Source organism: Rhinolophus ferrumequinum, chromosome 12 (assembly GCF_004115265.2).
Source record: "Rhinolophus ferrumequinum isolate MPI-CBG mRhiFer1 chromosome 12, mRhiFer1_v1.p, whole genome shotgun sequence".
Classification (NCBI taxonomy): Eukaryota; Metazoa; Chordata; class Mammalia; order Chiroptera; family Rhinolophidae; genus Rhinolophus; species Rhinolophus ferrumequinum.
The window spans coordinates 78,875,893-78,888,969 of NC_046295.1; the positions used below are offsets into that span (position 1 = coordinate 78,875,893).

At 44.8% G+C, this 13,077-nt stretch overlaps 1 protein-coding gene across 1 annotated transcript; it reads left to right on the forward strand.

Annotated features, from left to right (window-relative positions):
- Nucleotides 1–431: 431 nt before the first annotated feature.
- EXOSC2 (exosome component 2) lies at nucleotides 432–10,358 on the forward strand. Its single transcript, XM_033123820.1, is given in 10 exon segments — nucleotides 432–588; nucleotides 2,057–2,158; nucleotides 4,280–4,325; nucleotides 4,551–4,640; nucleotides 4,899–4,964; nucleotides 5,619–5,687; nucleotides 6,784–6,960; nucleotides 8,691–8,723; nucleotides 8,725–8,820; nucleotides 9,330–10,358. Coding segments are annotated over 10 exon segments (882 nt in total). The 5' UTR covers nucleotides 432–466; the 3' UTR covers nucleotides 9,411–10,358.
- Nucleotides 10,359–13,077: the final 2,719 nt, after the last annotated feature.

Below are 13,077 nucleotides of genomic sequence, written 5' to 3' on the forward strand. Positions count from 1 at the left end.
AGAGCAAGAAAAAGGGGCTCTTCTTTCTGTCCAAATGGTGTTTACTGTAGCTCCCACCACCCGATCCTACTGAGCTGGCTCATACAAAAACATCAGATTTTAGCAGCTTAGAGCTGGAAGGAAACTCAGAGGCCCATTTCTCAGTTATCTCTAATTCTGGTAAACAATAAATGAGACGATGAGTACGAGACAGTTTTGGTAAAAAGTCAAACATTATGCAACATGAGATTTTATTCCACAGGGACCGACTTCCCCGTAGTAAAAATGGCAATTCCGCTTCTTCCTTCCCTTCATGTTAACCTAATGGTTGCCAATAGTCATCATGGCTGCCAGATTGTGAGTTCCCATTGGCGGCTGCTCTGAGGCCCCGCCCCACCCCGCCCCTCCCAGCGATAGTCGGGAAATGCGGAGCCGGAAATCGCGTCTCTCGGCCGGACTGCGCCTGCGCAAGTCATTTGGCGCCAAGATGGCGATGGAGATGAGGCTTCCCGTTGCTCGTAAGCCTCTTAGCGAAAGCCTGGGCCGCGAGACTAAGAAACACTTGGTGGTGCCGGGGGACACGATCACCACGGACACGGGCTTCATGCGGTACGTGGGGACCTGGGACTCGGGGCCATAAGGGTCAGATGCAGGGCTTTGCACGTGGCCTGCTGGCCGAAACCTGGGCCTCTCTCCTTGCGTGAAAACGCCCGCGGGTCCCAGGACACATCTCTTGAGCATCCCAGTTGCCGGGTTTCTGAGGCCTCGGGCTTCTACTTCCTGCGTCTTGTGTGTCACCGTCTGCGTTTGTCTCAGCCTCTTAAAACCCTCCTCTCCCGACCTCTGGTGGCCGTAATTCTTGGGTCCTCTACCTGAGGCCCAATTCTCTCGCCTTCCTCGTTGGAGATCTGGAAAACTGCGGAAGGTTAGGAGCCCGGGCCTCTTAATGGGGACGGTGGGCGTTCCTGACATGGCTTCCTCCAGGTGCACGGTTTTGTAACCAGTAATTGTTTGGGCTTAGGGCAAACAAATATATTGTGCTCCATGCAGCCAGATATACAACTTTGAGTGCAGTACAATAGGTTGTAGTTAAAGGGCAGGCCCTTAAGTCAGACAATGTGGGTTCCAGTCCTGCTGCCATCACATATGAATTGTATTACCTCTCCAAGATCAGTTTCCTCATCTGGAAAATAGTGATAATAACTAACTATTTGATAGGGTAGTGAGGATTAAATGAGATAATCATTAAGAAAAAGAAGCAAACCTCACCATTTTATCACTATTGTAGGTAAACACAAGTGGTATTTCAGCCTTTTTGGAGGGAGGTACACGTGTACATATTAGAAGGGTTACCGTTTACAAAATTGCCCTTTAAGCTTTTAGTTTCAGGTTACTGGATCCTAGAAAATCTTAAGATTCAGTCCTTCATTCTTGCATTCAACATACAGTATGCGTGGTTGGGGTACAGCAGTGAACAAAGTGGAAATCACTGTTCTGGTGGAGTTTATATATATCTCCCAGGGAGAAACAGATAAACAACAAGCACAGCAAACAAATAAGTTATTCAGAATGTTTGGTGATAAATGCATTGGAAAAAAATTTAAAAAGTTGAGCAGGATAAGTGGGATGTGGTTGGGAATATGGTGGGGGTGGTGGCAGCGGGGTGACTTTTTATTTTTTATTTCATTATTTTGGCTGCTGAAAGATAATTTATTACAGACTAGGCAATAATCTGTAGCAATGACACATACAATAATTAACAGCAAAGATGCTTAAGTTTTTTTGTTTTACGTAATGGCTAGTACAGCTGTGGACAATTTAAATGGGAGACAATTTATTTTAAATGGGAGAGTTGAAGTGGGCCTGATGGAGAAAGTGACATTTGTGTAGACTTGAGTAAGATGAGGACAGTGTCCACGGAGCTCTCTAGGGAAGCAGTGTTCTAGGCAGAGCACCCGGCACAGAAGCCAGGCTCTAAGGCAGGAGGAGCCTGTCCCTTGAGGAATGCATTGTTCTCGACGGGAGAGGTCATCTCACGTGTTACCCTGGTATTCTTTGTGTCTTCCTCGTGCAACAGGGGCCATGGAACCTACATGGGGGAAGAGAAACTCATTGCATCTGTGGCTGGCTCTGTGGAGAGAGTAAACAAGTTGATCTGTGTGAAAGCTTTGAAAACCAGGTGAGAACAAGAGGTGTGTATTCTCTTTCTTGTGTCATCCATGGTGCGCAGCCAGTCTTTTTTGCCATGCCGCACTTCCCAGCCCGTCTGCCGTGTCATTCTGTAGGTCTGCAATTTGGAACATGGACTGATGACTCTAGATAAGTGTGGGCTTCAAAGGTTTCCCCACCTTAGCTGACCTCTCCAAGCCTTTGTTATCTCCTGTAAAATGCGGATAATATCATCCTCATTTTACATTAGAGTTTTCATTAGAATTCATTGAAAAGGTGCATGTAAGTACTTACCACAGGGCCTGCTACCTAGAAGGGCTCCCTTAAGATTAGCCCCAGAAAGGACGCCAGTGGGTTGGAACAGTGAGCGGAAGAGGCGGAGCAGATGCAGGCAGAGCTGAGGCGGCCGTCCACCTGCCTGGTAGCCGTGATGAGCATTTCGACTGCCACTTGTGTAATTCGGGAAGGCACTGGGGGTGGGGAGCAGAAGAGGGACATGAGCTGACTTCTGTTTTAATAAAATCACTCTGGTCGTTGTGGGGAGATTGAAGGGGGACAAGGGCCAGCTTACGGAGACAGATGAGGGGACTCTTCATCATCTGAAATGATAGTGGCTTGGACTAAGGAGTCAAGTAGAAGTGGAGAGTAGTGATGAATTCTGCGTATACAGGTGACTTCCGTATAACATGGTTGTGAGGTTCCTATAAAATGCCGCGTTACGCGAATCCGTGTTATACAAAACAAAGAACTAGTACAAAAAAGGGGGTTAGGTTCCAAAAATTAAAAAACATACTATATTTTTATAATTAAGAGAAATATCTTTATTAAAGCAATTTTCACCAAAGTATAACATCAATGTGTGTTAAGTAATGTTTTCTTCGTCATCACTACTAAGCACCATTAACCGAGGGTGATTTCTTTTTGACAAGATCTCTTCATCCTCTGAACTTAATACTCCATGAACAAAATGGATTTAAAATTCTAATACATTTTAAAATTCTGCAGTCAGATCTGATATGACATCCACGCTCGAATGAAAAATTTCAAAAGAGATACCTTTTGCTCTTAAAAGCTCTTATTATGCTCTGTGTTGTTCGGGGATTTCTCTGATTCTCGAACCGTGTTAGAGTGAAACCGTGTTCTAGGCTGCCGTGTTACACGGGGGTTACCTGTATTTTGTGTTCTGAGTGTTTTTATCATCAAAGGGTGTTGGATTTTGTACTTGGTATTTTCTATATATAGGACCATGGCTGTGAGTAGAGAGAGTTTTACTTCTTTCTTTCCAATCTTGATTTTTTGTGTATATTTTGAGGGTAGAGCCAGTAGGATCTGCTCCTGGACTTGTCCAGGCGGGGGAGGGGGGAGAAAGAGGAAGGGGGAAGCGAGAGATCAGTTTTGACTTGAGCAGTGGAAGGATGGAGTTGCCGTCCACTGCCATGGTGACCACTGGGAGGATCAGTTTGTGATGGGGGCGGGGGACTGGGAAGCGTTGTTACATTTGAAAATGCCTATTAATTGTGTAAATGGGAATGTTCGGTAGCCAGCAGTTGACTAGAGTCTGGAATTCAGGGGGTGGTACAGTCCTCAGTGGTATTTAAAGCGTTTAGTTTGGATGAGTTCACCAAAAGGTGGGTGTGGGCTGAACCGAGAAGAGGTCCAAAGACAGCCCTCAGCACGGAGCACTTGGCATTAGAATTGGGCTGAGGAGCCAGTACAGGGCCTGGTGTGGGCAGCCGGTGGGGTGGCGGAGATGCGAGTAGATTGCTCTGGGCGCTGTCCTGCCTCAGTCTCCTTTCTCCTCCCTCGGCTGATGCAGAACCCATCTGTGTTCCGGAACCCACCAGAAATACTCCAGACTTCTCATTGTCATGTGATTAACAAAATAGGTATTCAGGCTTAACGACTACTTGCAATAAAGGTGTGTTTAAGAATAGTTAGTGGAGACGAGACGTGTAGGAATGTTTGCAGTGATCGGCTCCTGAGATTGAGTCCGAGCAGCGTAGTGAAGTGAATGTACTAAACGTGTGTAATCGAGGCCCTCGCTCGTCCTGTGCCGTGGAAATCTCCAATGGCGCTTGGATTTGAAATCAAGTCTTCTCACTGAGGGATGACCTTTTGTTTTATCTTTCAGATATAATGGTGAAGTAGGAGACATTGTCGTGGGGCGAATCACAGAGGTAAAGTCGCGATCAGATTGATTTTTACAAAGTCAGAGCAAGCTGGTGATTTAACGAATGGGGTAGTCATTCCGTACGTAGTGAACAAAGCATTCATTGCATTTGGCGCTTGTGTGTGACCTTTGATGTAAAAGGTTGGCTTGCTATATTGGGGATTATTGGTCACTTATGATGTGAACTCTTGCCCCTGGAGTATGTGTCCAGGTGTGGAATTTCTGTTTGTAGGTTCAACAGAAGAGGTGGAAGGTGGAGACCAACTCTAGGCTGGATTCAGTCTTGCTTCTCTCATCCATGAACCTTCCTGGAGGAGAGCTGGTAAGGGGCTGCAGCTGGGACTTACTTATCATGTAAGGAGCTTGAATATTACTCAGAGGGAGGGAAGGCAGGAGGCGAACAGGAGCTGTGGGAAGGTCGAAGTGTTCTCTAGTTTCCTTGAGTGGCACAGGTTACCAACTGTACTGTTTTAATACTGTGGCTGGCTTCCGAGAGCTCAAGAGGAAGTGAATGAGAAAGAAGAGATGGAGAGAGAGCTTTTTGTAGGATCTGACTTACGTCATCATCTCTATGTTTCAGAGGAGAAGATCTGCAGAAGATGAGCTGGCAATGAGAGGCTTCTTGCAGGAAGGAGACCTTATCAGTGTATCCTATGCCTTGCGTTCCAGCATCTTGATGCTTCACGTGGAGCTGGGAAATGGGGCTGCAATGACCGTATTTTGCCGAGTATAACGCGTCCCTTTGTATAATGCGCACCCACGGTTTTGGCCAGAACCGTCAGAGAAACAGAATTAGTAGTACCCATGTATGATGCGCTTCGTTCTTTTTCCCTCACAAATTTGGGCAAAAAAGTGTGCCTTATACACGGTAAAAGTGGCAAAATACACGGTATGTGTCTCCGACAGGAGAAACGTACTCCTTACAGGGGCCTGAGTCCTAGGTCAAGTGTCAAGGGCTCTGCTGCAGCCTTTCTCCATCTCCTTAACCCAGGCTGATTCTCCAGCTCTTGTTCAGACCTGCTGGTGCTAAGTCATTTCTTTGGGTCTTGTGACTTATGGTGGCCTGGGCTTTAAGCCAGACTCCAGTTTTTTTAATGATGTTAACTTTTATCCCAGGAAGTAGAAAACGTGTTGTTCTTATCACGCTATTCATGACAAGCATGGGGGAGAGGTTAGTTACAGTGATGTCCTCCAGGTCCAAGACTGCCCAGCAGGGCTCTCGGGGGGTCGGAGAGGTGAGGCCGGGGACACCAGGGAGGCAGATGACGTGAAGGTGTTTGTTCCTTCATCACCTGGCCAGGCTGAGGTGCAGGCCGTGTTCTCTGATGGAGCTGTCTCCCTGCACACGAGGAGTCTAAAATACGGAAAGGTAAGTTGGGCTCTTGGCTGTTCCTGTTTGCTGACCGAGACTTCAAATCCATTTCTGAATCCCCAGAGCTCTCTGGAATTCTGACCTGAAGAACCCCAGAAGTTAAGTGTTATAGGCTGGCATCCCACGAACGGATGGGTCCACGTGGTCATGGGCCAGTAGCATTGGAATGGACGGCAACTTTTATCCTTTCTCTACTGAGAAGACTGTTCTGGCCGGTGTCCCTATGACCCTGTACCCCAGCTGCGTGCTCCCTTCCAGCGGGCACTGCAGGTTCGCATTGAGGCCAGGGCTGAGAGGCAGTCCTCGGAACAAAGGGAGGTTGTGGCTGATGAAACAGGACAGTCTCAGCCCTTAGACAAATGTCCAATCAATAACGGACATTGCTAGGAAAGACCAGTCTGTCCCTTGAGGCTTTCAATACAATTTCACTGCTTTTCTTGTATGAGGTTACATTATTGAGGCTGTTTTTTAAATGACGGCATACTTCCCAAAACACATGATGACTTATTAGGCTCTTGGCTTTATCCGAATGAACCTTTTCATTTTCTGAGTGGAACAAAAACCTTCCCTCACTAGAGTAGCTACAGCCAACATATTCACGTCCTTGAAGCAGTAAGTGGACAGCTGTGCTGTGTGCTGGCCTTTGGGGCCGCTGGGGTGCTGCAGACCCTCCCTCGGCTGGAGGTGGAATTGGAGCGTCCTGCCAGAACCACGGGTGGGTTTGCACCCAGCCCTTGGCCAGTCCGCTTGCCCAGTGGCACACATCTGGGCAAGATAGGTGGTTGGGGTCAAGGCGGGGCAGAACAGTGATCCTTGGTCTGCAAGAGGCTCGAGCCCAGGTCCTCGTTGGCTCCAGGCCTGGGTCAGGATGGAATGCTAATAATTGCAAAGGAAATGGTAGAGAAGGATGTTGAAAGTCACCTCTTTGGGGACATAACAACTTGTGCATATAGAAGTGTTCTCTGAATAATTGCTATGCATGTGCAGATGGGTGTCCAGCAGTAACAGGAAGGGCCCCGATTCTGATATAACTAGGGCACATTCTGTAACCTGCTTTTCATTCACCTCACTGATGATCCAACTATTTCTTTAGCTAGGTCAGGGTGTTTTGGTCCAGGTCTCCCCCTCCCTGGTGAAACGGCAGAAGACTCATTTCCATGACTTGCCTTGTGGTGCCTCAGTGATTCTGGGTAACAATGGCTTCATCTGGGTCTACCCCACCCCTGAGCACAAGGAAGAGGATGCAGGGGGCTTCACTGCAAACCTGGAGGTGAGTAAAGACCGCTGTCCTAGTGGGGGAGCGGGCATGCGGCCTCCCCTTGCTTCTGGGGTGGGTGGAGCGTGCTGTCTTTTTAACTATCGATTGCTGTGGTCTGAGTTAGTTTGAATTTCTTTTTCTGTTGTTTGTTTTAACTTTTATGAAATATATATACAAAAAGGAATATATTATGTTTATGTTTTAAAGAATAATAAAATTACTAGCCATGTCCTCACAACCAGGCTTAAGAAACAAACAGTAACTCGAAGTCCCCAATTACATTCTCCTTACTTACTTCCAGATAAAAAGCATTCCGTTTTTAGAAGTCATCACAAACGTTTCTATACTTTTTAATTTTGTATTTCTGATATTTATATAAATTAAATCCTATTGTAGGTTTTCTGCTGAATTTTAATTTTACTTTTTCAGTTACAGTTGACATTCAATATTACATTAGTTTCAGGTATACAGCGTAGTGGTTAGACATTATATATGACGTACAAAATGATGCCCTGATAAGTCTGGTACCCTCCTGCCACCATACGTCCTTACTACAATATTCCTGAGTCTATTCCCTTTACATCCCGCGACTGTTTTTTAACTGCCAGTTTGTACTTCGTAATCTTTGAGTTAGTCTGAATTTCCACTGAAGTGTTTCATGAACATTGTAGTGCCCTCTTGTCTGAGGAGATGAAGTCAGTGACCGATGGCAGTTGTGGGTAGTAGCTGAAGAAGCCACCCTTTTTTTTTAATTTATTGGGGTGACAATTGTTAGTAAAATTACATAGATTTCAGGTGTACAATTCTGTTTCACATCATCTATAAATCCCATTGTGTGTTCACCACCCAGAGTCAGTTCTCCTTCCATCATCATATATTTGATCCCCCTTACCCTCATCTCCCATCCCCCAACCCCCTTACCCTCTGGTAACCACTAAACTATTGTCTGTATCCATGAGTTTTGTTTTGTTTGTTTGTTTGTTTTTTTGTTTCCTTAGACGTTTATCATTTCTATCCCTCACACTGTGGACCCCCCGCCTCCCATCCACTATCTCTCTGACATGGCACCGAGCCATCCCATTTCCACTATCTCCACTCCCAATGCTGTACTCCGCCTCTTGTAAATGTATACAAACCTATATATACATATATATATAAAATTATAGTTGGCATTCATTATTGTTCAGCTTCAGGTGTACAGTGCAGTGATCAGGCATCTACATCATCCCTGAGGTGGTCTCCCAAATGGGACACGTGTCTATCGGATACCCTACAAAAACTTTACAACATTATTGATTACGTTCCCCAGATTAATTTTCAAACCCCGTGGCCATCTTGTGGTTACTGATTGTTTTCTAATCCCCTCACCTTCCCTCTTACCCCCACCCCCCCCGCCCATCTAGCAACCCTCAGTTTTTCCTCTTTGTCTCCAAAACTGTTTCTGATTAGTTCATTCACTTATTCTTTTCTTTAGATTCCACATATAAGTGAGATCATATGGTACTTATCTTTGTCTGACTTATTTCACTTAACATAATGTCTCTAGGTCCATCCATGTTGTTGCAAATGGTAGGATTTCTTTCTTCTTTATGGCAAGAAGCCACCCTTTTAATCTCCCTTGGAGTCAGCTGTATGGTTTGGAGTCCCAGAGTGATGCTAAGTATAAACGATTTCTGTGGTTTGTATGACTGTTCGCTTAGTTAGCCCTGTTTACGTTTCCCTCTTTTTTGCGTCCCCTGTAGCCGGTGTCCCTTGCTGATCGAGAGGTGATCTCCCCGCCTTCGGAACTGCATCGTGTCCCTCGTAACTCAGAGGATGATGCTGTACGACACCAGCATCCTGTATTGCTACGAGGCATCTCTGCCGCATCAGGTACTCCGCTCAGGGCGTCCCTTTTCCTCAGAGCGATGAGCAGGTAGCACGCATTTATTGATTGGCTCCCGTGTTTTCCCAATGGAGGCAGGCTCGTCGCCCAGATACCTTACCATGCCCGTTGGTACGGACTGATCTGGGGGACAGCTTAATGAGTGTCTGGTCGATCTTTCCCGAAAAGACTTCTAACATTCTCAATGTCTGGTGTCATTCTAAAGGTTTGAGGGGATAAAGTCCGAGTGGACTAGTGTTTGACAGCAGCCCTCTGGACTTCATTGTGCCCATTCTGATTTTAGCTCCTTTTTAGTGAATGCCACATCACGTCTTTGTGCTCGTCAGCTGCATGCTACAGAATTGCTAATTTGTTAAGCTGGTTCTAGCAGATGATTTGCTTAACCTCTGATAAATGAAAGGAATATGGAAGGTTTATGTTAACCATGCGTTTGGCTTTGCTTGATAGACTGCTATCGTTGGTTTCTTTTCTGAACAAATACCTTTTCCTTTTTCAGATTAAAGACATCTTAAAGCCTGAAATAATGGAGGAAATTGTGATGGAAACTCGCCAGAGACTTTTAGAACAGGAGGGATAAGGAGAAGCATCTGAAGAACAGGACTGTGTGTACCTGTCTGGAGTAATTCTTGAAAGTGAAGACCCTGATTTGTGGTCCTGTGTGGGGCTCAGCAAAGCCCTGGGACTGGGAGACTCATCACTGGACCTACGTCAGGTCGCCTCCAGCCCACAGACCTGCTTTCTTATGTTCAAAGGCAAAGCCTGAGAGAGGTGAATCGCACTGCTGGCCCCTGGGCCTGCCTGCAGATCCCGGCATTAGGGTTATTTGGGGTCTTTAAAAGCTCGCAGGGTTCCAGCTGAGTGGACTCCCTTCCTGGAATAATACGGCAAATCTTTTACTCTCCATCAATTCACAAGGCACAAGGCCCCGTGAAATTGCCCCTCTCAAAACATGGCCGCCCTGACCCCCAAATTGTCTGTTTTGGCTTCCATTCCCACCTCCTCTACAACACAAATACAACATTGAAGAATATAGTTGATAAACGTAACCCAGCAGTCAAATAGAAGAATAAAGGCAGCCAAGCAGCTTTCTGCTTGGCTGGGTCTTATTTCCCATTGCATGCTCCCTTGTCGGGATAGATACAACTATACCTACACTGGCTGCCTTAATCTGTCCTGCCTGTGAGGGTGATTTGTAAGAAGTTGAATTATTGGTAATAGAATGAATGTTTTGGGTGCTCTGATAAACATGAAATCAGAGTAGGAAAAATGGAGATGGGAAAAGAAAAGCTAGTGTTCTATAATTGAAGTAGTAATGCATTAACTTTTGAATAATTTCAGGTTGAAAGATAAAACCAAGCTGCTGAAGTTCTCACTGGGAATGCTAGAATTTGTATGCATTGGTTTTTTGTTGTTTTTTTTTTAAATTTTTTATTGGGGAATATTGGGAAACAACAGTGTGTTTCTCCAGGGCCCATCAGCTCCAAGTCGTTGTCCTTCAATCTAGTTGTGGAGGGTGCAGCTCAGCTCCAAGTCCAGTTGCCGTTTTCAGTCGTTAGTTGCAGGGGACGCAGCCCACCATCCCATGCGGGAATTGAACCGGCAACCTTGTTAAGAGCTTGCGCTCTAACCAATTGAGCCATCTGGCTGCCCCCCTATGCATTGGTTTTTGACGTCTAAAAAATGGTTTCGATTTTGGAAAACATTTTTTAATGGCACTCTGTGAAATGCAATTTTATTTCACATGTGAACCATTTTTTTTATATTTATAAATGTGGCGTTAACATTACTTTCTGTTCTGTGTTCTTTATAATTCTTGGGAGAAGAGTACAGTTGGTAGAGGGCTAAGCAGATAGAAATTCTGCCAGAGGCTCTAACCATTCTACCTGTGTCAGCTATAAAATTTAGGACAGTTTCAGTAGTAACGTTGAACCCTGCATTTGACAGTTTTGAAATGCAGCATGGCTTTTGTTAAATGGTATATTTTTAACGTTACTCAATAGACAATTTTTTACCTCATTCTTTTTCTGTCCCAAAGGTATCAGCTGTTTCGAGGATTTTGCAGACAACTGAATATTCTGTAGGCTGTGTTGCAACTTTAGACCTGCTCACCTGTCATATTTTTGACAACACGTGCCAGGCCGTATGCCTCATGAGAGAAGGGAATGGAAAAGGATGCCTGGGTCCCGGGTTTGGTTTGGTTTTCACCAGGGCCATGTGTAAATTTGTGGAAAGTTATCCTTCTCACCTGTTCTCTTCCCAAGCTGCTTACCCATGCTGTTCATTCAATATCTGCTGAATGGTATCCACTAAGGGGAAATAACAAAGGAAGGTCTGTAAGCACTTTTTAGTGATTATTTTTTGTGGCCCACTAGAGGGCGCCCTTGTTAAGTATTCCAGCCGATGGGAAAAAATGGAATCAACTGAATGGAATAAGGGCAGATCACACAGGTACTGAATCCCTTTAGCAACTTGATTGATTGCTTTGCTTTATAAAAGTGAGGATAACATTAGACTGAAACAAACTACTTTTAATAAAAAGAATATATGAACGTGAGGAATTCAACATTCGGAAACACTGAATTCTGTCAGGCATTTGTCGGGCTCTGGATTCTAGTTTTAAGTCCTTAAAAATATCCTTCTGCAGTGTTGTATGGGGAGTAAAAACGTATAGTACATCTCCAGAAATGGAGCCTGGGCTTGGGGGCTCACCTAAAATTAGAAAATGGGGGAAGTAGAAAATGGAGATTTGGGATAAGTGTTTAGATAAGTGCAGCTGGCCTCCAGACTGACTTTCAGGAAGCATAATTTCATCTTTAATTGTGGAAAACCAAACAAGATCTCATTTGACCCTTATGATAACCTTGTAAAGTTGGCATGTATGACCTGCCATTCGGAGAATTCAAGTGACTGGATTAATCCCATTAGCACCTGTGAGTGAGTGAGGACTAGGTTTCAGTTCTAGAGAGGTGTCAAAATGATCCTGCAGAGAGTGGGTCAGACTCACTGAGAAGGGATACAGGTCTAGGAATTTTATTTCCACCATTGAGACTGACACTTTGGATTGTTACTCATTTTGCTTATTGCCTGTTGCTCCCTCCATGTGTGCTCTGGGAGGACGAGTCCTGTCCCCTCCCCCCACTGTGTCCCAGCACCTAGGACAGTGCTTGCAACACGAGCTCAATAAATGCTTGTCGAATGAATTGTTCAGGAAATGTGTATTAGAGTTTCTGGCTGGATTGCCTGATTTTAATCTAAACTAGAGAATGAAGAATGAAGATGAGCAGGAAATGATTAAAACATGAATAAAAATAAAAAAGCAAGTCTCCAAAAAAAAAAAAAATTAGGGTGGTAAATCAGGATAAGACAATGGGTAAATAAAGGAACAAGGGCGTTGAAGTTTTCAGGGTGATATACAAGCCAGGACCAAGTTTATCGGCCAGACTTTTGTGAGAGCAAAGTTCAACCAGTTACCATCTGAATATAAATTCCAGTTCTGAATCTGGGCACAGATTTTCATGTGCTCACGTTCACTCCCTCCAGGTGACTATTTCTTCTTGAAGCCTACATAAAATCACACCATTTTCCAATCCAAAATACCTAAGTCAAGATAACAATGTACAAGATCTATAATACGGCTGTGGTTTCCCCCTAATATCATTAGCAACTTATGAAAAAATCAGTTGTCTAACATTACGCTGACTGTTATTTGATACTGAATGGTTATGGTGGAAAATCCATGGGCTTTGGATCAACACCAATCTGGACTCAAATCCTGACTTTCTAACATATTAGGTAAGTGACCTTGAGTTAGGTCGAGTTTCTGACTGTTTTCCCAGCTGTCTAATGGAGGATGGTATTACATGCCTCATTGGGCTACAGTGAGGATTAAATGAGATAATACAGTTTATGAAAAACAATTGCGTGGTGTAGAGGAGGCATTGTGATGAGTGATGAGTGATTCCCCTTAGAAACTCGTATATTCTTGTCAGGTAGGTGCACCGCTCTGGGGAGACGTGGAGAGTTAGGAATAGGGAAAAGGTGAATTTTAGTAGCAGAAGATGGGTTCTGACGGGGGTGGGTTTGTGTCCGCGTTATTGGCTAGCTCTGTAGGCCTTACACAACAATGGACATTTTCCCGGCCAACACAGGATGTTTTCAGGTAAATACATGTACACCTGTAAAATGAGGTTTAATTGTAAAGGTTCCGTTCAAAATCCATGATTGCGCCTGGCTCAGCCTCCGAG